At 48.3% G+C, this 25631-nt stretch overlaps 1 protein-coding gene across 2 annotated transcripts in view; it reads right to left on the reverse strand.

Moving 5' to 3' along the window:
• znrf3 (zinc and ring finger 3) overlaps positions 1–25631 on the reverse strand; it is a 75311-nt gene that overhangs the window by 20826 nt on the left and 28854 nt on the right. For both annotated transcript variants that reach the window (XM_060066010.1, XM_060066009.1), the window contains exon 2: positions 8581–8703. In XM_060066010.1, coding sequence (XP_059921993.1) covers positions 8581–8703 — 123 coding nt within the window. The remainder of the gene's footprint in view (positions 1–8580; positions 8704–25631) is intronic.

The raw sequence follows: 25631 nt of genomic DNA on the forward strand, positions 1-25631 counted from the left end.
TACACAGGAAACTTGAGATAAAACGGTGAAATCGCCGGGCGTGCCAAGCTGCGACTGAAGCTCAGTAATATTTCCGTCACCATTGTTGCAAGCAAGTCAGTGCCAACTAAATTCTCCACGTCCCGAGGTCCACCCGAGAGAGAATATTGATCCTCCCGATGACAATTAATTACGTCCCCGGGACGACGGGACGGGACGTCGTTAATTTTAATCCCTGTTCTGGGGTGCTGCTGTGGTGCTGCTGTAGCCTACAGGTGGTGCTGCTGTGGTGCTGCTGTAGCCTACAGGTGGTGCTGCTGTGGTGCTGCTGTAGCCTACAGGTGGTGCTGCTGTAGCCTACAGGTGGTGCTGCTGTGATCTACAGGTGGTGCTGCTGTGGTGCTGCTGTAGCCTACAGGTGGTGCTGCTGTGATCTACAGGTGGTGCTGCTGTGGTCTACAGGTGGTTCTAATGGGGTCAACAGGCGGTGCTGCTGTGGTCTAGAGGTGGTGCTACTGTGGTCTAGAGGTGGTGCTGCTGTGGTCTAGAGGTGGTGCTACTGTGGTCTACAGGTGGTGGTGCTGCTTTGGTCTAAAGGTGGTGTTGCTGTGGTCTAAAGGTGGAATTGTTGTGGTCTAAAGGTGTTGCTGCTGTGGGCTACAGGTGGTGCTGCTGGGGTGCTGCTGTGATCTACAGGTGGTGCTGCTGTGATCTATAGGTGGTGCTGCTTTGGTCTACAGGTGATGCTGCTGTGGTCTACAGGTGGTGCTGCTGTGATCTATAGGTGGTGCTGCTTTGGTCTACAGGTGGTGCTGCTGTGGTCTACAGGTGGTGCTGCTGTGGTCTACAGGTGGTGCCTCTGGTGGTGCTGCTGGGGGGCTGCTGTGGTGCTACAGTGGGTCTTGTGGGAGGTCTTTTGTCCTATTCTTGTCATATACAGGGAAACAAGAATCCCTGTCCCATCAACCACTTGGTTAATTTATCATTCTGATGTGTTGCGTTTAGCACTCACTGAACATTTAATTATTATTTCCCCATATACTTTGAGCTCCAACCATATGATTAATGTGTAGCTTAAATCTCTACGGTATGCTGGCAGAAAGGTCAGGTCTTTAAAGTTCGAAATTGAGATAACGATGGCTTGTGCTTATCTCTATCTTCTGATAGAGATAAGCACAGATCAAAGCTCTGCCTTTCAGCAGTGCACCATGATGCAACACCTGTCTGAGCTAACCTCCTCTGGTAGTACAATGCAGCCACTTCTGACTCCCGTCAAATACTAAAGCCAAATTCCGACATTGGTTGTGGCAAACGCAATGCAATTTGTTTAGCAGACTGACGCAACTTCCAATGAAAACCTTGTGCATAGAGGCGGAGTCCACTTGTGGGTCCGACATGTGTCCAACACCCTGTTTCTCTGGAAGGCTGTTGGCTTCTACAATCTCCGAGAGTACGAGAGTAATCCTGAAGGGTCAGGAAAATTGCCAGTTCACATTTCCCGGAATATCAATCCTTGCACCTGTTCTCACATGAAGAAATCTTCCGGAACTTGCCAGAATGCCAGGTAAGACTGCATGTGTGAAAGGGGTGCTAAAAAGACAAACGTGCATGTGTTCATGCACACTCAATCTTTGGTCAACCCCTCCATCTCATTCCACAATCTCTCTGGCGGAGCAGAAAAGCTACAACACAGACACACACATAGCAGAGGACTCCTCAGCAGTGGGAGAAGGATCTGATGAGTGATGTATGTCTGTGTGTGTGTGTGTGTGTGTGTGTGTGTGTGTGTGTGTGTGTGTGTGTGTGTGTGTGTGTGTGTGTGTGTGTGTGTGTGTGTGTGTGTGTGTGTGTGTGTGTGAGGGGGGGGGGGGCAAGGGCCTTCATGCTAGCTATGGGCCCTTACACAAAAAATGGGATACATGTGCGGCAGGCTGACATAAACGTATGCACTACTACACACACAGAAACAAACAAACAAGCGGATGCACGTGTGGGCGTTTTTTAGGTGTCTGCTCCTATCTTCCAGAACGGTAATGTTATTTTGATTTGAGAACTCTTCGCGCGGTTTGACTGGTAGAGATGCTCCGACCACAGAGTCAGTTCATTCCAGTGCAGCTGTTTTGAACAACACTCAAAATTTAGTCTTTTCTTTCTAAAGCGAGACCATAACTATTGTTATGGACACCCTCTACCCCCACTCTGTCCACCTCACCCCCTCTCTGTCCCCATCCCTCTAGCCATCTCTCTCTCTCCCCCATCCCTGTCCCCCTCTCTCCCCCATCCCTCTCTCTCTCTCCCTCCTCTTAAGTCCTCAGTACTCCTTTCTTCACTCTTTAAAGAGGGGCCCAAGCTGTGAAGTTTAATAATGGTCACTTGCTGCCCCCCCCCCGCTCTCACTCTGAGGCACATGACACAAGGAGCTTCCCAGTGGCCATGGCAACCGTCGCAGTGCGTGCCGGGAACCTTCTTGTGGCGGGAAGAGTTGTGATGAAGCAGCGAGTTAAGTCTTTAGAGAAGGGGAGGGGGGGTTGGGGGACCCCTGGTCATATCAAGACCCCCCAACACCCCGTCAAGAAGAGTGGCCTGGATTATATCAGCACGTTGAGGCCTACACAAACATGAAAGAGGAGACCCCCCCCCCCTCCAGGAGAGCAGCCGCCCCCTCCCCCCCCCCCCCACGCTGCACCCAACACGCCTCCTTTTTTATTTCCCTTTGTCCTCTGGAATTGTTTAGTGTGTGTGACGACATCTCAGAACAGAGGGGTGGACCTCACAGAGGAAGGGTTAGCATCGCAACACTTCATCAAAAAAACTCACATCCAGGGGACTAGGTTGAAGTTAAGATGAGTCTCCTCTTTGGTGACCACATCCATTAACCACTAACTCATGTAAAGGGACTAGGTTAAAGTTAAGATAAGTCTTCTCTTTGGTGACCACATCCATTAACCACTAACTCATATAAACAGACTATGTTAATGTTAAAATAAGTCTCCTCTTTGGTGACCACAACCATCAACCACTAACTCATGTACAACTTTATCACATTTTGTGATCATGGAGAGATGTAGGTAGTGTGGAAGTGCAATGTTCAACCTACTCTTGAATTGTACTTCAGAACACATGTAGAGTGACTTCCAAACAAGGACACAGCATATATGGCCACACATTTTATTTCAAGCAACGCAAATTAAATATTGATTTAAACAGACTCAAAATTGCCACGCAACCTACCGTAGAAGGAGGAGGTAAAATGTTCAATCTAATATCAAGTTTTTCTTTGATTCTACAAAAGAAAAAAGAAAAAAATCCCTCTTGTGCTAGTGAGAATAAAGAGGGTGCTTACAAATCTCAAATAAAATAAACCATTGTAAATCAAACTTGTATAAAGACTGGCAGCAATCTAACAAAGCAACACTGCGGGAATGACAGAAAGCCTAAAATTCAGCGATTTTTTTCTCTCCCATCACTGTCCCCCACTCTGTCAGCTGGTGGCAGTGACTGGAGAACGAGGCACCACAGCCAGAGAGGGAGATTTTAACCCCAAGATCAGACACATTTTAAATGAATTATTTTGTATAAATCCATTAAACCGGTAGCCCGTCCTTACGTTTTATTGGCCGTGTTCTGTAAATATTCTAGAACACTCGGGGTGCTCCGGCGGGAGTCCTGGAGCTCTATATCTCAATGATATCATACTTTACATAGATATCTATATCGTATAATATATATTATCACGGCCAAAAGATGTGTGCGCCTCCAGACGATATTATGAATCTCAAACGACTGCGTCTGGTTCTCCGACGTCTCTAGGTCTTCCATTTCCACATCAATTTGAAGTAGACTGAACCGCGTCATGGAAGTAGAAAGGGATTGTTGCCCGCGATTGTCTCCCCCTGAGCCCCGCTGCCGAGGCACCACCGCCTCGGCGCTGTCCGCTGCCGAGGTACCACCGCCCCGCAGAGGTGGTGCTTCGCGTCGGTGTTGCCTCGCAGTAGCGGGCGGCGGGGCTCCTCTATGGGAACTCATATTAATGTTAGAAAACCTCATAAAGTGCGATTTTCATGCCATGGGACCTTTAAAATACACACTCATGAAAAGAATGATAAACGTGAAATCGCAAAAAACACACTTTGTTCCACAATGTACAAATGTTCACAATGTATGCCGTTTTCAACAGTGATCCTGTATGAAAACTGGGCTTGCGGAATCGCACCGTACTGGCACAGTGTTGGCCTCTGTGTGACCTATAACTTTGTGTCTCTGCTTGTGCAGGAACAGCTAACATGGCCGCAGGCGTACTGCCAGTCGCCTTCCACATCACACTCATCTGTCTGCTGGCCCATCTCCCTCGCTTTCATGCACATGACACACACACACACACACACACACACACACACACACACACACACACACACACACACACACACACACACACACACACACACACGGCTGTTTGCTCCCCCAGTATCAGCCCGGGGCCACGGGGGCAGAGACGAGCTCGCACAGCAAACCCATTCCCGCTACGACGCAGTGGGGAGACGTCTGGCCGTCTGTCGTGTGTGGGCGTGTGCACATGTGAAAAGAGAAAGCGTTTCCCATAGAGGAAGCTAACTCTGAGGGGCAGGGTGCTCAGGGCACATTATTTTATTACAAAGCTTTGTTTTCAGCAGGTTGTGCAGAGGACTCCTTTAGAAATGTTGCGTTGCCGGTGCCGGGAAATCAAAGCTCTTATATGAGCAGGTCTGTAGCAATAGGGACGCACCTCCCACAAACTCACAAACACCTGCAGAACTCCAGAGGTTCAGAGAAAAGTTGTGCAGGAGAAGTGACTCCACGTGATCGTATTCATGTGAGACAGAGTCACGGCCCTAACCCTATTAGGCTGTGTTGGAGGAACATCATCCTGACAATGACATCTGACTTAAACCATTGGTCTGAAACTGTCCTGGAGAGGCGAGGACACCATGGCCGCTTTACACATCACCTCAGCTTTCATAACATCCCTTTCCTCCTCCTCTTCAGAATCAAAGCCCTCTTCAGTTGTTACACAACTCCCCCCCCCGATAATTAAACTCCACCATGTGCTGGTTGAGGGGATTGATGTCAGAGGGGAAGCCCGGAACAATGCATCGCGGGAATGGTAAAAATGGGTGGTGGTGGTGGTGGCATGCCTGGGCCCCATGTGGCTAGCAGGACTAGCATTTACGCGAATGAAATGATAGGATATATCAAGCTGGCACGCCCATAGAGACCCCAGCCGGCCGGGGCCAACATTGAAGGGCCATGTCATGATGTTCCAGACAAGTGCCAAGGACTGTGGTGGATGGTGTGGGGAGGAGAGAGGGGGGAAGGTTTGGAGGGTGGGGGTGTATGGTGTGGTGAGGAGAGAGGAGAGAGGGGGATGGGGTGAGGGTGGGTGTGTATAGGGCAGATCTCCTAGATGGGGGTTTCAAGGAATGCTGGTTTTAATTACCAGGTCAAATGTAATGTTATTTACGAGCAAAGAGTCTGCACTTGCACGGCATGAATATTGAATATAATCATGTCAAATACTAAGTTGAAATAAATAACCATAGCAGATTGTAGATATGTGAAAGTTGAGCAGGTATTGCAAGAAGAACTGAGGATTTTGTTAAGGCCTTGCATAACAATATTCCAAAAAACACGAAGGTGACTCATATGTTGCCAAAACCTTTTTCATGTGCGAAGGCTCAGTCCAACACCGGTGATCACAGATCAGTCCGACACAGGTAAACACAGCTCAGTAGAACACTCTGGATCACTGCTCAATAGAACACACTGGATCACAGCTCAATATAACACACTGGATCACAGCTATATAGAACACAGAGGCTCACAGCTTAGTAGAACACACTGGATCACAGCTCAGACCCATAGTGGATCACAGCTCCATAGAATACCCCTTGGATCACAGCTCACAACACAAACTGGATCACAGCTCAGTAGAATACCCCTTAGATCACAGCTCAGTAGAACACACTGGATAACAGCTCACAACACACACTGGATCACAGCCCAGTAGAACACACTAAATCACAGCTCAGAACCAATAGTGGATCACAGCTCAGTACAACCCAGGGGATCTCAACACGCTCTCGGTGCTCCGGAACCTGGGCAATGAAATCCCAGTGTGCCGCACAGGAGGCAGCACTGGAGGTCAAGGGTCAACAGCCTTGCGGCTCTCACAGGAACCAGAGAGGAAGGAGAGGAAAAAACTGTGTACATATAAGTGAACCGCCAGCACTTTGGAGTGCTTCCTTTGGTCTTCAGAGAACTGCATGATTCCACCCGCATCCTCTTCCCCATTCTCTCCTACATCCAGGACTTTCTTCTACATGAAGTTAAAAGTAAACATATACATAAGGAGAATGTATAGTAAAGTATAATTTATTACTTTAATCCAAAAGACTAAGAATAGAACATTGTTGGGACCATAAGATAGTTAGGATATAATGTAGAATAGACAGCTTCAACTGTGCCATGTATGTTTACATGAAAATTCTTTGAAGTTTATATAAAAACACAATCCTTTTTCTGTTAAAAACGGAAGATTGGGGGGGGGGGGGGGGGGGCAGATGCTTCTGTTATTGCCAGCCAACGTGACTTCACCACGAATCTAACAAACTTTGCAATCTTGTCGGAAACACAGAACCCAAATCATATTCTACACCTGGATATCAGAGTGGCCATTAGAATCCATCCACAACCTCTGTGGTCTGTTGTCTAGTTTGTGGTATAAATAGATTTCAGAATGTATTTGGAAGTTGGCCCCCATTAATTGACTAGAATTTGACAATTTGGACAGGGGAGATGAGTGTACCTCCTCTGGGCCGTACCAAGTGTAATAAGAGGACCCATTGTTGCATCAGAACAGTATGATGGCATGGGTTCAGCACACAGCTGGGGTTTCGGAATACTCAGCCGGTTCATATTCGAACTCAGAGTAAACAGGGATTAAGATCTGGTGCTCACTGGAATATGGTAATGGAGTGGACCCAGACTGACCAAACAAGACCCCTCTCACGCATTATCGGTGGCACTAGGGGCAACAGAATGGGATAGGCGCTTCGGTTCATCTTGGGGCCTTGGGGTCTGGGTGGTAGGGGGGGGGGACTGTTTAGGGAATGGGTGAGGCAATATGAGGCGTGTGGCCAGAACAGACCAGAGAGTGGGCAGACCAGACCAGACCAGACCAGTGAGTGGTCAGACCAGACCAGATCAGACCAGGCAAGGCAAGGCCAGACCCAGCCGGGAGAAGCCCATGAGAGCTGGCAGCCAAAGGGGCATGAACTATTGGGTCTTGATTTGACAAGTGTGATGGCACAGGGGTATGGCGACTCGCTAAGACCATGCCACCAACTGTAGTTCGGAGGGTCTAGCTGTAGGTGAAGTCCTAGAGTGAGAATTTGACATAGAGGCAACAATGGCCTTTTCATCTTCTAATTATAGCCCAAACCTGCTGGCGTGGAGAAGCCCTGGTTGGAGGGGCTAGTCTGGGCTGTCACAGCTTCAAGCAGGAACATGAACAGAGTCTAGGAACATGAACAGAGTCTGAAACTGAAACCAGTCCGGAAATGGAAACTGACAGGGGGCTGTTTGTTTTTGGTTGTAGTCTTTTCACTCTGTTCTCTGTATCAACCCTAGTTCTAGAACCGAGCGAAAAGACTACAACCAGCCCCCCTTTCTGTTTCCGGTCAACGAGTATATAAAACACGGAAGAAATCTTATTTCGCTATGATACTTATTTTTATAGATGTTAAAAAGAAGAAGGAATAATGCCTCAGATTGTACTTTATTTTGTTTTAAAATATTGTTAGATTTTATTTATACATTGGAGGGACATCTTGAGTTAAGTTTTTATTTTATGTGGACACAAGCTATTTCTATTTTATTTACTATCCATGTTTAAAAAAAGAAGGAATACTGCCTCAGTTTGCACTTTATATTGTTTGCCACTGTACTGTTTTGTAATGTTATAGTGGTTTATTTTTACTCATTACTTCAAGGCTACATGCCAGTGCCACTGTTTTTTGTAATGCTTTTAATAAATTAGTGTATGTTGAAGAACATGGGATTTATTGCCTTGTTTTTGTTTCTTACAGTGGTATCGACTACTAAATGTCTGATATCGTGAAATCCCTAGTCTGTATGACATAAGGCCACCTTCAATCTGAAATGGCTGCTCTCTTTCTGTCACTGAGCTTATCCAGAAGAAAATGAGAGGCAATCGCCTCCACACCCCAGTTCCCCTGGGAGATTTGGAACATTCCATTATAAGGAAAGCTTAATTAAGGCATGATAAATATCACTGTGGGCTCCAGAGGGGTGTGAATAATAAGGAGAACAAGTGGGGAGGGGAGGAAACACAATTGTTTTTGGTTTCCCCCCTCATTCTACCCGACCTATTCGGCAAGGATCTGCTTGAAGCCAACAGAATATTCCAGACCAGTGAGCCTGTGAGAGAGATTTTAAAGTTATTTTGAAGTGCCTTCAGTGTCAGTTCATGTCAGAGGACAACATTCCCCCGTGTTGAGGTGTGGTGTTTTAATGTGTGGCATGTTTTAAAAAAAGTTTGTTTACCTTTCCCAGCACGGTGAGACAGCTCGGGTCCAGCTCGGGTTGCTCCAGCTTCACCACTCCTACCCATCCATACTCATAGAGGTCCTCATCATCATTGTTGTTACACAGTCCCAGGGGATGCATCTGGAGGGAGGAGAAACAAACTGTCAGTGTTGTCATATGGTAATATAGAACAGGTGCATGGAGATACACAACTCCTTGAACTTGACTTAAGAATAGTCAAACAAAAACAAGTCAGAAATGTCAACCCCCAATTTCCTTTGATATAAAAAAAGACAGACACAGAATTATAGTCAAGGGATTGGTCGGCTGCCATGAGATGACTGGCATTCACCAGAATTGAGGAATCACACATTCTTTCCCCTACAGGGTAGGGTCCTTGGGCTACTTGTAGCACATTTCCACCGGAGGCTGCGGGTCGGCTCAGTATACAAAGGTGCGGCACGGTTCGCGTTTCCACCGCCAAAAGTGTGTTTGATCCGGACTGAGCCGTATTGAGCCGTACTCGTCTCACATTACTCCTCCGTTGGGATACTGATTGGTCACCAGAATCGTCACTTCCGTGCGACAGGGGGATAATAACACAGTACCCTAATTTATTGACAACGGCGAAAGCTTCTTTTATTTAAGAAAATGTTGCGCAAAAGTTTGACGTCTGTCTTGGTTGTCCTACATTGGTGCTCTTTGTTCATTAAGTCATGTTCCTCTTTTTCCTTGGATTTATTAGCAGGCTACACTGTGTCGGACTGCTATGAGGTCACGATGCTTACGTAGCTGCCGTGGCTACCGCCATCCAGCTTAAACCCCGCCCTACCATAAGGGGGCGGTGAAAAATTTCACCCGCGTAACCGCGGGTGGAACTGCTCAATTAGGCACCGAGCATGACATGAAAGCCTCCCCTACAAGAGGCACCAGAGTGGCAGAGGGCCCAGCGCCTGGCTCCAGCCTAGGCCAAGAACACCACCTCAACTGTAAAGGTGCGTTCACACCAGACGCGAAGGGGCGACATGACTCCATACAAAGTCAAAAAACCTGCGACAAGATCTGATTTGTAGCGCAACACTTTTGGCCTGCACGGGCGAGCAAATTCACGACGATTTGCAGCGGGACACTTTCGCTTGAGAATGTTTTCAAATATTTCAACTTTGCCGCGACATTCGCGTGATGACAGGCAATCAGTTTTCACTGATGTTGACTCGTTCCCGAACGAACCGGTTCGAATGAACAAGTCTTTAGGACGAACGAACCGAACCGGTTCGAAACGAACCAAACCGGTTTGTTTCTCTCGTTCGTCTCGTTCACCATTCGATTCACCGGAAACTCGACTGAACGAACGAACGAGTTTCCGGTAGCACTGACTCCACTGAATCTGTCTGACTCAGCTGAGAACCGTGCAATGGCGTGCATTCCATGATGCGATTTACCGCTACCGGAAACCAGGCTGAACGAACAAACGATTCGCGAACGACTCCTCCCAGTTCAGTCGAGTTTCCGGTAGCACTGAGTCTGACTGACTCAGCTGAGAACCGTGCAATGGCGTGCATTCCGTGATGCGATTCACCGCTACCGGAAACTAGGCTGATTCGCGAACGACTCCTCCCAGTTCAGTCGAGTTTCCAGAGAATCGATTCACCGGAAACTCGACTGAACTGGGAGGAGCTGTTCGCAAACCGTTTGTTCGTTCAACCTGGGTTCCGGTTGCGGTAAATCGCATCATGGAATGCACGCCATTGCACGGTTCTCAGCTGAGTCAGTCAGACTCAGTGCTATCGGAAACTCGACTGAACGAATGAACGAACGAACGATTCGCAAACGACTCCTCTTGGCGAACTGACTCACGCGAACTGGGTCACGGAAACAAATCATTAAATCCACCACTAGTGTTCACTCCCTTGAGTGACGTAACGTAACAGCCAATCAGCGTACCCTGCACTTCCCTGCCACCCGTTCCCTGCCTTGCATTCCGGAGTGAACCACGGCATAGAGAGGGAGAGAAAGTGACCGTTTGTGACTCCGGGAGCTTTATATATAATAGTATATAATATAATATTATATTATGGATAATATCACGGCCAAAAGCTGTCTATGCCTCTTAATGGCCATAGTGGGAGGAGCTCTCCTGGGGATTGGGCTTCGCGGGGTATGTTGTAGTTACCGGCATTGCTGTGGTTACCGGTCTTGTTAGTGGTGTGTTCCAACGGCTTATTAGCCGTGGTATCTAATAAATCGCTGTCTAATCAATACTTTATTCATTGCCTCTTCCATGGTCATTACAGTATTATGAATAGACTGCGTCCGGTTTTCCAACGTTTCTTCCTCTTCCACAACAGGTAAAACATGCACTGGTGGTTATCTCGGCCATGGTTGAGAATGAATTGGCATGAAGCACTGTTGGTGGGCAAAAAATGTGCCGCGACAAATTCGGCTGATAAAACTTGCACAGTGACAGATTATGATTGTCGCACGACAAAACTTGGGCGACCACGCAAACAGGTGACAACTGTGTCTTTTGGTGTGAACGCAGCTTAATGTAGCTTCCCTGGATGGTCCCATGAAGTGAAATGAAGTGTAGGGATCGACCGATAGGATTTTTTAGGGCCGATTCAGATACCGTTTATTTTCATCAGCCTTAGCTGATGACGGGCTGCAGATTTTCTTGAGACGATATTTGGAGCCGATACTGCTTTTGCTCCCTCAATATACATCATAAAAACGACACAATGATGATTACAAGTGTTACAAGTCTCAATTTTAAAAAGGAACATTTATTGAACTGTGTCTTTAAATCATGCCGGGAAAAAAACATAGGCGAACGCAGCAGCCACGCATCAGCCGATGCAATACACCTAAAAAATGCATTAGCGTCCTCCGTCAGTTGTGGCTAAAACTGGAAGGATCTAAACATACAATAGAGTATTCTACCCTTATCAGCATGAAGTTGTGAATCGGCCTTTGAAATAAAGATTGAGCTTATTATTCAGATGACTACTGATTAATGTCGTCTGCCATTCGAGAATCTTTAATACTTAAAGGTTGGGTATGGGATTTGCGAAACGCCAGCAGATTTTGAAAATACACAACTCAAATGGTCCTACCCCATCTCCTTCAACGCTGACTCTGACTCCACCCATTCCAAGTACATGGACGCGCAATCATGCACGAGCGCGAACACAGATGCGCGAGAGCGAGCCAGGCCAGCTAGGTTGGAGTTTAGGGTTGTCTTCTCGTGCTAGGTCCAAATGTGGATTAGCTAGTTAGCTAGCTCCAGTAGCTACTGCAGGATAACAACAAACAGAAGCTCGAGCCCTGCCTGCCCTGCCCACAGATGATTGACTTGTTTAATTGTCATGTCAGTACTTCTAACTCAGTGGCTGTAAGTGGGTTATGATAAGGATTTCAAATAATTTTGCAAAAATTGCCAAAAAGGAGAATTCCATACCCAACCTTTAAGAAAGAATTGCTAAAACCCACGGCAAATTCCCAGGAATTCCATTTGATTCCATGCTGTTACATGTAACCTGAACAGGCAGCCCACTGCATAGCATCTCAATGATGAAAACGGGAACAGACACTTGCCTATGAGTTTTCCGATAAGCTTTGTTGAGATTGTCAAAATTTCCTTTAACAAGCAATGATCAGTGATTACTTGTAAACCACAAGGAGTAATTTTACTAATGCGACTTCACACAATCAAAACAACTGTGTCTTTCCACAGTTATGAGGAGGATGCGCGGTACCAGCCTTTGTTATCATCCATTTTATACTTAACCCTGCTGTGTTATCCCAGTTCAAGCAGCTTCAAAAGGCCTGCAGGGACACTTGAGTGGCTATATCTTGTGTTTATTAGGACTATATTACAGCTGACAAAGAAAACAACCCTTCTTAAAATCAATGTATCTTAAATCTTGCTTCTCGTCTCCATTCCAGTGCCAGGTCTGAGGGAGACGTCATATGAAGATGGTTTTCAGATCAAAGGGCGTCAAAAGCCACAGTTATTGTAGCGGCATGTTGTCCATAGCAAAAGTATGAGTCATGGATCTGTGTTGAGTGACAAACAAATAAATGCAAAGCAGCAGAGTCTAAATGAATAAATAAAGCAAATGAAAGCAGCAGCTCTGACCGGCAGTGTAAACCAACAATCGGTCGTAATAAAAACCTTTATGTACACCTGGTTGGCGTTACTAGGGCAACCCCATGCCCTCGGACTCGGAAACCATGACCCCAGATACCCTTCACCTCTCCCCACCTTTGTACCACACTTTACCACTGTGGGAAGCAAGCATAGGTGTGGTGGAAGCAACTCAGAGCACCCAGTCGCCCAGCAGCATAGACCAAAGGGGATCATGCATTACATATACATTTAGGGCTTTTAGGAGACGCTTTTATCCAAAGCCAAATCCTTACAACCATTCATAGACACATTCAGACACTGATAGTGGAGTCAACCATGCAGGGCGACAGCCAGCTCGTCAGGAGCAGTCAGGGTGAGGTGTCTTGCTCAGGAAGAACCTCGACACTCTTCTAGGAGGAGCCGGGGAAGTGGAGTTTCGGGGTTGCTGCGTATATCCTTTCATTGCCTTCAGGGTGAAATGTTGTCGCGATACCAGATCGATTCCACACATCACCATGTGCTAACGGTCTCTAACGGCAGGAAGAAAACAAATGATGAGAAATGGAGAATTCAGCGTTCAGCAGAGGAAGATAAAGGACGATTGTGACAACCATCAGACTGAAAAGGGGATAGGATGGGAGATCTCATGTCATACGAAACAACACATCACATCAAAATTAAGAACAAGCAGAAGCCATGTCAGGCCTGCCCGACACTGTGGATGACCGATGAAAGTTAACAACAGAAAAGAAGGTTCTGGAGTAAGTCTGACTGCGTTGTGTTGAGTCAGCAAAGAGCTCCTGGCCGATATGGTGAAAGAAGAAGTGGAGGTTTATATTACAAAAGGTAGAAAGTATTATCTTTGGAAATTGTTATTAGAATAAAACAGTTCTCCCCCTCTGTCCCTCTCTCTCCCTTCCCTCCCTCTCCCTCCTCTCTACGTACGGAGGGTCCAGGCAGGGCAGAGCTGGTTGCTGTGTGTGGCTGACCCCTCTCCTGCTTGTCTAACAGCTTGAAGGACTGAGGGGAGCCCCGCCTGGCCCTGGGTCCTGAACACTGGCCCATTGTGCCTCTCTCCCCCTCCAGAGGGATGGGGCCGTCCTCTCTCCCCCTCCAGAGGGACAGGGTTGTCCTCTCTCCCCCTCCAGAGGGACGGTCCGTCCTCTCTCCCCCTCCAGAGGGACGGGGTTGTCCTCTCTCCCCCTCCAGAGGGACAGGGTTGTCCTCTCTCCCCTTCCAGAGGGACGGTCCCCTCTCTCCCCTTCCAGAGGGACGGTCCTCTCTCTCCCCTTCCAGAGGGACGGGCCGTCCTCTCTCCCCTTCCAGAGGGACAGGCCGTCCTCTCGGCACCGGGTCTTTATTCTAGAAGATGGCGATGTGATCCTCTACAATGATCATCATCATCTACTTTTCTCTATTCTCTTCAAGGTTTTGGTTTCCAGGGAATGGTAGTCTGAACATCTAACACTGGAAAGAGGCAATGGGCAACCGAGCTGGAGAAAAGCGATAAATAAACTAAAAGTGTGAGATCGGGTCCCAGAGAATTGGGTCACAGATTCTGTAGCTGAGCTTGGCAGTGAGACGGGGGCATGTACACAAAAGGCGCACACACACACACACACACACACACACACACACACACACACACACACACACACACACACACACACACACACACACACACACACACACACACACACATAGTTCTTGTGCCTGGGGAGGTGGGTTATCCCCGCCTCAACATGTAGGCCTCTCAGCCCTGAAGCTCTGCCCACTCAGAGCACCAGGCCTATCCTGCTCCATGCCCACGGCCCCGGTGGAGCAGCAGCCAGTCCCAGGGCCACAAGGGGGCAGCTTCCTGGGTCTGTGCCCTTCCCGTTGGCCCCGGGGGAGGCAGGCTTTCGCATGGGTATCCCCTTACACGGCCGCTCTCTCAATGAAATCATGGCCGGGATTTGAATTCCACCCGTCACTCAAGTGGACCCCTGCCACACATGAACACACACACCAACACACGCCTCAACAGTAGCTCTGACGTATTTTGGAAAAGTTCCAAAAACAATTTATTTCAAGATTGGTTCTTTAACTCTTTCAGTCACAACACATCTAGAAACACAGCATGTCTAGAATCGCAACAAATATTATTTTTGAATAAAAACAAATCAAAAACAACTATGAGTACATTTAAAATCCCCCCACCTCCTGGGAATGAGCCAGAGGGTAGGAGGGAGGGATTGTAATGGATAAAAACTGGAGGGCACCTTCTACTGCAGAGACCCCTCCCCCCCATGGGGCGCAGCTCTCAAGAGAAATCAAAATGCAAGTCACACCATCAGCACCATTCTTCGTGTCCGTGACACATTTCACTGAACCTTTGATCATCCAGCAACCACTTCTCAAACACCCCTCCCACCACGCCCCCCCGGCCCCATTCCCCACCTCCTGCTCCTCCTCTAGGCCTCCACATGAATGCTACGCCCAGTAAGGAGGCCTTCCCCCCACCTCTCCACCCCTTAGAAGTTTTCTGTTGAACTGAATTCACCCCACTCCCTTAACCCCTGTATGCGCCATCAACCCTGTGTGTGTATGTGTGTGTGTGTGTGTGTTTTTGTGTGTGTGTGTGTGTGTGTGTGTGTGTGTGTGTGTGTGTGTGTGTGTGTGTGTGTGTGTGTGTGTGTGTGTGTAAAGTATATAGTTTACAAAGTGAAAGTAGGTATAAAACTAGTAAAATGTGTTTCCTGTTGTGTTCCATGATCTTCACAAGCTTGATGCCACAAAGGAAAGTGAAAGTCAATCATATTTTTTTTAGTATTTATGAGAAATCAGACTTTGAAAATGTCCTATTTGCACAGTAAGGAATTTAAACCCATAAACAATTTGCCAAACCCCATATTTGCACATACTGAGAGTTGTGGGTTTCTGCAACATGGCGCTTTCAAAACGAGGTACACCATTGCATTATGGGTACTCCAGTGCAGGATACATCAGAATGGCAGTGTAAGCATTTCCGAGAGGCACGAGAAGAAGCTGATCCATTTGGTTCCAACCGACCCTCCGTAGTGACAGTGATACCTTCCCATGCATGACATGCTCCAGGGACAGCATCAGACCAGCGCGGTGTGGCCGCACGACGGGGCCACACGCAGGGATGGCAGGCGTGACACAGGAGACTCCGGCGAGCGGGAACTGCATGGAGGTCAAAGTGACCACTCCATCGTAGGCAGCATTGGAAGGAGAGAGTGTGCGTGTGGGAGGCTCGGGGAAGAACGAGTGTGTTTGATGGGATATTTTCAGCTGCGCCTTGCTTCAACAGAGCAGGTTGCTTTCCGGTTCCTGCAAGGGCTTTTTGTGGGGCAGGAGAGCTGGCACCAGTTTCACACACACTCAAAAACTAGACGAGGAAGAGAGGCCTGGGCACCATGCCAGCCACCCGGCCCCCACACCCACCTGTGTTTGCAGCGTTGTGTGTGTGTGTGTGTGTGTTTGCAGTGGTCTGTGTTTGTGTGTGTGTTTGCAGCGGTGTGTGTGCGTGTTGGCAGCGGTGTGTGTGTGTGTGTGTGTGTGTGTGTGTGTGTGTGTAGCGGTGTTTGTGTGTGTGTGTGTAGCGGTGTTTGTATGCGTGGGTGTAGCGGTGTGTGTGTGTGTGTGTGTGTGTGTGTTTAGCGGTCCGTGTAGCGATGTGTGTGTGTGTGTGTAGCGGTGTGTGTGTGTTTGTGTGTGTCGATCTTTGTTGGACAACAGCATTTAGAAGGCGCCCAGTGCACATGTATGTAAATACTTGTGCGAGTTGCTGCGCCCAGAATATATTTTTCTTTTTAAAGAGCAACCATTCTTCCCCCCCCGCCCACCCCAAATGGAGGTCAGTGAATTCTTGAAGTCTTGAGTGAACACCAGTGTGTGTGTGTGTGTGTGTGTGTGTGTGTGTGTGTGTGTGTGTGTGTGTGTGTGTGTGTGTGTGTGTATGTGTGTGTGTGTGTGTGTGTGTGTGTGTGTTTGTGTGTGTGTGTGTTTGTGTCATTTCCTGATGCACACACACACGCCTGAGCAGGGAGCGCATGGTTGCCTCCCCCCCCCCCCCCCCGCGCCGCCAACTCGCTCTGCCATCACGCACACACTTCCTGCTCTGTGTGGCGGCCGGCGGAGGATGAAAAGCGTGTATGCGTGTGTAAATGATAGGCGTGTATGCGTGTGTAAAGGATACGTATGCCACTGTGCTGGCACCTGAGCGTTCAACAATCTAAAAGGAGAATCACAATTCAAAGTGTGTGGGAATGGAAAACACACACACTCACACACACACACACACACACACACACACACACACACACACACACACACACACACACACACACACACACACACACACACACACACACACAGTCTTAACAGTTGGACATAAATACCTGTTGCTTCCAGATATATTTACAGAGGGTGAAACTAACCCCAACAAAATGGCTACGGCACAGGGCAGTCAGGGATCAGTGAACATTCGCAGACCTCCACGGAGGGTGGAAAAAATAAAAAAAACCTTCCTCTAATGCAGCTTGTGTGAGTTATCTGTGAAACCGAAATGTGAGCAATTGACACAACTGGTAGGGGTTACCCCTTCTGCACTCTTACAGGTTCCCTTCACGTGCATCAGGGAGACAAGCCGTTTGGAGACGTATCATCAGTAAATGAACAAACTAGCCATGTACAACATGAATACAAAAGCTCTCCCTTTCCCGGTACTACAAATAACTTGAAAGCAGACTGGCAGCCTTGAGTTGAGCGAGAACAGGATCACGTTACAGAGCAGCAGCTGGAGGGGCCATCCAGGTGGAGCCTGATCCTACCACACACACACACACACACACACACACACACACACACACACACACACACACACACACACACACACACACACACACACACACACACACACACACACACACACTGGTAACACTATCCCTGTAAAGCGATCCCTCCGCTTCTCCCTTCAAATAATGTCAACTTCCTCCCCTTTGTGTCCAGCAGCCCGGGCTGTAGCAACAATTAGCCCAGTCACTTGTGTTTGGTGGTGGCCATCTTGGATTTGGTGGGTCTTGCCCCGATTTCACATAGGGTGAAATGTCGGAACTCTACCAACGTTTTGAGTTGAGAGGGGTTGCGTTTTGTTGTTTCTAGTGCAGTTCTTTTGGTAATATAAATAAATAAACCTAAACAAAGCTGAAACTCATACATTGTTTTAAAGGAGATTCAGACCGGGGCGACTCAGGAGGCAGAGAGGTGGTATCAAGGGACACTCGGACAGGGAGTCGCTTGAAGAAGGGGGGGGCCGGATGGGTCCTGGTCTGTCATGTGATGATTTCAGCTTCAGTGCGGACATGCAAAGATACGAGGAAAGACAAAAAAAAGGTATCACCTCCAAGCCATCGTCATAGCAAACACATGTGGGTGTTTGCGCGGGCGGGGGAGATGTGGTGTCATGTGAAGGCCCTGAGATGCAGCAAGTGCCCTGAGACGCAGCACAAGGGCTCTGAGACGCAGCACAAGGCCCTGGGACGCAGCAGGGGCCCTGAGATGCAGTACAAGGCCCTTAGAAACAGCACAACGCCCTGAGACACAGCACAAGGCCCTGAGACGCAGCAGGGGCCCCGAGATGCAGGACAAGGCCCTGAGACGCAGCAGGGGCCCTGAGACGCAGCACAAGGGCCCTGAAGTGTATGTGTGTGTTGATATGTGTGCGGCTGTGCGAGTGTACTCTGCACCCACAAGATGTCCTGGTTGTCACTTTCAGCTTTTCAGTCTTATAAATGCGGAGGAACATGAACAAAAGGTGCGGCCGACAATGTGCAAAGGTCAACACAGGAGTGGACATCCCCCCCCCCCCCCAGGGGTGATGGGATGGAAACAAGTGACCTCCATTCAACCCCTGAAGGAGATAACAAGGGAGCTGTGTCCCTGTGCAACGCTGGACTCAGAAGTAGAGCCACCATATTGTCTCAGCGTCTGTGATTTCGTCGTCATGGAGACGTTATAAAAAACACATTCAAGGAGTCAACCTGACTGTGTTACATGCTATTGTGTGTTACAGCGTAGTGTGTGAGTATCTGTGTGTTACAGCGTAGTGTGTGAGTTTCTGTGTTACAGCGTAGTGTGTGAGTATCTGTGTGTTACAGCATAGTGTGTGAGTTTCTGTGTTACAGCGTAGTGTGTGAGTATCTGTGTGTTACAGCGTAGTGTGTGAGTATCTCTGTTTTATGCTGTTGTTTTACGGGTGTTAAAACTATGTGTTGCAGCATAGTCTGACTGTTAGACTATCTAACACACACACACACACACACACACACTACAACCTCGTTGGTGTTACAGGATAGCGTGTTACAGCGCATGATTTGTTACAGTGTAGTTTGTGTTAAGCATAGGATTTGTTACAGCGTAATGTGTGTGTGTTACAGTGTATAGTTTGTTACAGCGTAGTGTGTGTGTTATAGGTAGTGTGAGCGTTACAGTGTAGAGTTTGTTACAGAATAGTGTGTTTGTGTGTGTGTGTCTGTGTTACAGCGTAGTTGTTGTTACAGAGTAGTCTGTGTATGTGTCACAGCATATTGTGTGTTAAAGTGTAGTGGGTTTTACAGAGTAGTATGTGTGTGTCACAGCATAGTGTGTGTTAAAGTGTAGGGTGTGTTAAAGTGTAGTGTGTGTGTCACAGCATAGTGTGTGTTAAAGAGTAGTGTGCGCTACCAGCACTTCACCTCTCAAGGGTTGTCAACACACCCACACCACGTCAGTTGCAATATTAATTTGCACTTCTGAAATGGAGCATGACTAAACTAGGTTTGTTCCTCGCCCAGCAGTTCACGGGCAATCTTGTCTCGTACAGTCTCGTCTCAATATTCCCAGAAACAACCATGGGGTCCCTAACCAGAATAGGGGCTGAAATCCCCCAATACTTCAATCTAAAGCCTCTTAACTGCTGTGCCTACTCCATCTACTACCTCATGTAGACCTGTCTTAAACATTGTGAAATTGAAAGTACACATAAAGTTATGTTAAAGAAGACGCATTGACCAGCTCTGTTTTTTGATGTCAGCGGGCCCACAAAGACGCTTCAACTGACCTGTGCGCCGCGTCACCACAGCAACAAGCAGCGTTTTGGAAACGCTAAACCATAAACAATCCCTCCCCTCCACCATCTGCTCCTCTTCAGAACCCCCCCCCCCCCCCCCCCCCCCCCTCACCAACGGCCCCTTCAGATCCCCCCCCCCACAAGCTTTAAACAAGCGCCACAGAACGTAATCTAACGGAGCGATGCGCCCAGATGAATGCTGCTGAGAGACACTTACAGCCCAGGGAGCCTCATACCTGGCCGGCCTCTCTCCCAGGGCTTCTCACTGTATACGTACACATGCTTATCTGCGTGTGTGTGTCTCTGTGTGTGCATGCGTGCATGTCTCTGCTTGTTCGTGTGCATGTCTCTGCGTGTGCACGTGTTTGTGTGCGTGTCTCTGCGTGTGCGTGCGGGGTTGGACAGCGCTGAGGGTCATGCTAAAAGTGGACGAGAGGGAGGAGTGGAGTCATCAACACCTCGGCTCAGAGGGGCCTTTGATGTCTCGCGCCGTCTTTGAAGGGCCCCGGGCGTGGAGGAATGCTGAGCCACCCCCCCCCGGCCTCCTCCCCTCCCACCCCACCCTCCTCCACCCACAACGCTCCCAGCCAGGGTTGTGGAATGTAGCTCAAGCTGCTGCCGTTCAGCCTGCTGGAAAGGAATTAGAGTACGCACACACACACACACACAAACACACACACACACACACACACACACACACACACACACACACACACACACACACACACACACACACACACACACACACACACACACACAATACCCCCGCCCCGCCCACCCCCAGGCTGGACAACATGGTGGACCAGCCGTGCTCCACTTTGTGGTTCTGGTGACCAGAGGGACAATGGAGCAGACTTCTTCAGGAGCCTATTTTTTGTGAGGGACTGCTGAGATAAGGTGACGCAACACTTTGTTGGTTACATCTCCAATCAATGAGACATAATGAACATCAGCTTGTATCGGGGCAGAACCTCAGCCCGGCGGTGGTGGAAATGATTTGTGTTTGAATTGCTCCGTGGCCGCGTTGAGGCCTTGCAGAGATCAAAGGCGTGCCAGGAGAGCCACAGGCTGGCTCATTGGCTGCCCATTACAGCGAGGCTTTCAGATAATAGATGAGAGGCTGGTCTCCGGTGACGACCCCGCTGCCAAACATGCATAATGCCCGGCCGTATCAAAGCTGCCTCACAATGATAAATCACAGCGGAGGGCCCTGGATTTGTGTACCCATTCCCATCCTTTAGGTGTGTGCGCACAAGATCTTATGCGTGTGTGTTGATGGATCTGTGAGTGTGCATCACAAACACACACCGTTTTAGTGGGGCCGACTAATCCAACCAACCCTCGAAGGGGGCTTTCAGCAAAGGTCAGGTGCATTCTGTTCACACACACACACACACACACACACACACACACACACACACACACACACACACACACACACGTGACTTCTGCACAACAACTGCAAAAACAGAAGAATCAGAGGACAAGCCTGGCTGAAAGGACTAATGAAAGCGTAATGCGAAGGCAGAGGGAATCCCATATCCACATCAAGTGTTTGTCCGAGGATAGTAATGCCCCTTTGAAATGGAGAACCTTTCTGGTTGGATCCACTGCTCTTCCTGGCTAACGACTTGAGTAGAAGACAATTCCCTTGTACCATAGAAGCCTTTGAATGGCTCGAGTGAGAGTGCTATATTTCGTTACATTCAGTTCATCCACAACCTGTAAATGGTAAATGGACTGCATTTATACAGCGCTTTTCCAACCAGTGGCCACTAAAAGCGCTATACAATATTGCAGTGCATTCACCCATTCATGCACACATTCACACCCCGACGGCGAATTCAAACATGCAAGGCGACAGCCAGCTTGTCAGGAGCAGATAGATTGAGGCGTCTTGCTCAGGAACACCTCGACTAGCTAGGCGGATCAAACTAGCAACCTTCCGGTTACCAGACAACCAGCTGTACCTCCTTAGCCACATGCCGCCCATGTATGAATTCAGACAGGCCTGGGGTCCCTGCGTGGCCTACGGTGGCAGTCAGGCCCAGTGGCAGCCTACCGCGTGTTGACTTTGTGTGGTTAAAGGGAGGATGGAGAGAGAGTGGGGGAGAAAGGGACGAGGTAAGGGGGAGGCTTCAGACATTAGCACTAGCCTCAGGTTTCACTCCCCTCCATGTTTTCTTTAGGAAACACTTAGCAGAGCTCACAGCCACACCAAAATAAGTGCTCCATCACTTCCTGCTCTGGAGTTTGAGAGTTAAAGCCCCACTCTTTGACACACACACACACACACACACACACACACACACACACACACACACACACACACACACACACACACACACACAGAAACAGACACAGAGAGACAGACGTACAGAGAGTAATATGGCCTCCAGCGACCTGGATGTGTGGATCATTAAACATCCCCAGTAATGAACCCATGAAATGAAAACAGTAAACAGTGTGAGTAGGAGGTACCAGAGCACAGTGGACCAATGATCAGAAGGAGTTTGATATTTCAGGAGGAAATAAGTAGAATAACATGAATAATCACAAACCGACCACTTCACATTGAGGGAATAATCCTTGTGGAGGAAGATACAAGGATGTCGTCGTCGTCGTCCCCCCCCCCCCCCCCCCCCCCCACAACACACACACACACCTCAAATGGCAGACGGGAGCTGAAGAAAGCCCTTGGAAAGCACTTCAAATGAACCGTCAACTGCTCTCACACACACACACACACACACACACACACACACACACACACACACACACACACACACACACGTGTGTGTAGTTATTCTCATATATAAACCAACAGGTTGGCTGGACCATCAATTCAAATCTGAGATATTAACAATAGAAAGGGAGAAAACCCCGTTAAAACAGAACTTAAGAAGAGGGAGCAAAAGGAGATCCATCTGACGGACTAATCACCCAACCTGCAGAGTCCCTGGTTCACTAAAGCTAGCCCCATCCTAAACACTAGTTAGCCCAATCCTAAACACTAGCTTACCCCATCCTAAACACTAGCTAACCCCATCCTAAACACTAGCTAGCCCAATCCTAAACACTATCTATCCCCATTGTAAAGACTAGCTAGCCCAATCCTAAACACTAGCTAGCCTAATCCTAAACACTAGCTAGTCCAATCCTAAACACTAGCTAGCCCAATCCTAAACACTAGCTAGCCCAATCCTAAACACTAGCTAGCCTCATTCTAAACACTAGCTAGCCATATCCTAAACACTAGCTAGCCCAATCCTAAACACTGACTAGCCCAATCCTAAGAACTAGCTGACCCCATCCTAAACACTAGCTAGCCCAATCCTAAACACAAGCTAGCCCAATTCAAAACACAAGCTAGCCCAATTCAAAACACTAGCTAGCCCCATCCTAAACACTAGCTAGCACAATCCTAAACACTAGCTAGCCCAATCCTAAACACTGACTAGCCCCATCGTAAAATCTAGCTGACCCCATCCTAAACTCTAGCTAGCCCCATCCTAAACACTAGCTAGCCCAATCCTAAACACTAGCTAGCCCAATCCTAAACACAAGCTAGCCCAATTCAAAACACTAGCTGACCCCATCCTAAACTCTAGCTAGCCCCATCCTAAACACTAGCAAGCCCAATCCGAAACACTAGCTAGCCCAATCCTAAACACAAGCTAGCCCTATTCTAATTCTTTTCTCTCTCATTTGTGTTCACTGCCAACTCCCTCCCTCTCCTCTTTGGAAAAAAATAAGTTAGAAAAAAAGGATGATGATGTTGATAAAAAATAAAATAAAACACTGTCATGAGAGGAAATGAGCAAAGTAAAACAGGATGTTGTGTATTTCAGGATCAAAGTAATGTGGTAGTGGTGGTGGTGGTGGTGACTAGAGCTGCACTTCAGAGGAGCAAGGGGTTGTGGGGGCAGGAGGGGGGGGGGGGATGAAGGGGTCGAGCTCTGCTTCCCCTCAAGAGATTTTCTTAAACCCATTACATCAGCTTTTTTCTGCTTCATGGACTCCAAGCAGGACCTTTTGTAGAGAGAAAATGGCCTTAATTGACATTCAGCGAGTTGTGGTTGTGGTCAGGCACTTTTTGGCATAAATAAAACAAGATTCCTGAGGCTTTCTATCCCTAAGCCTGCTGAAAATTCAGACCCATTTGAAGACACGCGGTCTTCGTGAATGCAAAGTGTTAAATTCACAAGTCCTGTATGCATCTTAATCTTCTTCCGTCACAGTCTGTCAATTAAAAAATGTTGGTGTGATGTCACATCTCACGCAACAGCCCCTTCTGTCAGAGGAACCTGGGAGGGGGAGCTATGATCTCCACACAGACTATGTCACCAACATTCTGTACTCCGTCTAGTTTTTCATGGCAGCTTCCTTTCATGCAAATATAAATCTCTGTGGCGGGACACAAAGTTCTTTATTCACAAAGCGTGAAACACCAAGTGTGATCCAGAAAATGCGGTGAGTGAGTACAAAGTGAGGTTTAAAATCCCATGGCATGAAAATCTCACTTCATGAGGTTTTCTAACATTAATATGAGTTCCCCTAGCCTGCCTATGGACCCCCATTGGCTAAAACTTGCGTTCGGTGTAAAACTAGCACTAGGTATTCTGCTCGCTTTTGAAAAAATGGAAGCTCAATTGCGCTGATTTGGAATGTGGCCCGATATGTCGTCATAAGGGGCCAAGCCACCTCCCCTTTCTCTGCCTTGCCCGGCCAGAGAATTTGGTCCGCCAATGAGACAATGAGCTACGACCTTGTGAGCGCCACGTGTGTGTGTTCATGTGATTACACTGTAATGCAAGTGTTGCCCACTTCTTTGTTATTTGGATAACCGTTCTGCTGTTGGTGTTATGGCGCATAACACGTTGGTTCTCTGACGTCTCTCGTATTTCCACAACGAGACTGTAGTGGGGGTTATCTCAGCCATCATTGAGCCCCGCTGCCCGCCGCCTGCTGCCGCGAGGCACCACCGCCGCGAAGCACCACCGCCCGGCAGGGAGGGGGAAGGCAACAAAAGGAGCCATGGTTGCCTTGGAGAGGGGCCGGCCTCTCCAACTATGTCAACAGGGCCCGCCCCTGGGCCGTAGCTCGGCGAAGGTGAGCTGTGTGTGTGCGTGCGTGAATGAACGCTTGTTGGCTACTGCTCTATGTGTGTGTCTGCCCGGCTATACTATCCTCCTCATCTTCAAGCATGTCAACCACACCGTGGCCTGGGGGCCAGGTAGGCCTCTGGGTTTCACACATTCCACATTGGGCTGGAGACACACTTTCACATCATAATATGGAAGGGTAGACTTGCAGGATGGTATGAGATTTATCAAAAGATCAGAAACGGATAAGATGTCACTTCCTGTTCTTCCTGTTCCCGGGAGCAAAGCAGCAGCAGAATCCCTCTCACCACACACACACACATACACACACACACACACACACACACACACACACACACACACACACACACACACACACACACACACACACACACACACACACACACACACACACACACACAAACACACACACACACACACACACACATACACACACACACGCACACAGTATTGTATTGATTTAACAGACACTTAAGTGAGTGAGGACGGGAAAGAGAACGAGTAAGGGATAGAAAGATTGCGAGCAAGCGTGGGAAAAGAAAGTGAGAAAGAGAGCGAGAGAAGAGGTCGCGAAAGCACTGGCTTCACAGCAGCTCAAAGAGTTAAACATCAAACCAGCTTTACACACCGGGCTCTTTGAACAGGTCATCTCACCACTGAAAGGCCTGTTCAGCTGCTGAGTGGTCCGGTTCCCCTCCCCGCT

Source organism: Gadus macrocephalus, chromosome 11 (genome assembly GCF_031168955.1).
Source record: "Gadus macrocephalus chromosome 11, ASM3116895v1".
In the NCBI taxonomy this organism is placed as follows: domain Eukaryota; kingdom Metazoa; phylum Chordata; class Actinopteri; order Gadiformes; family Gadidae; genus Gadus; species Gadus macrocephalus.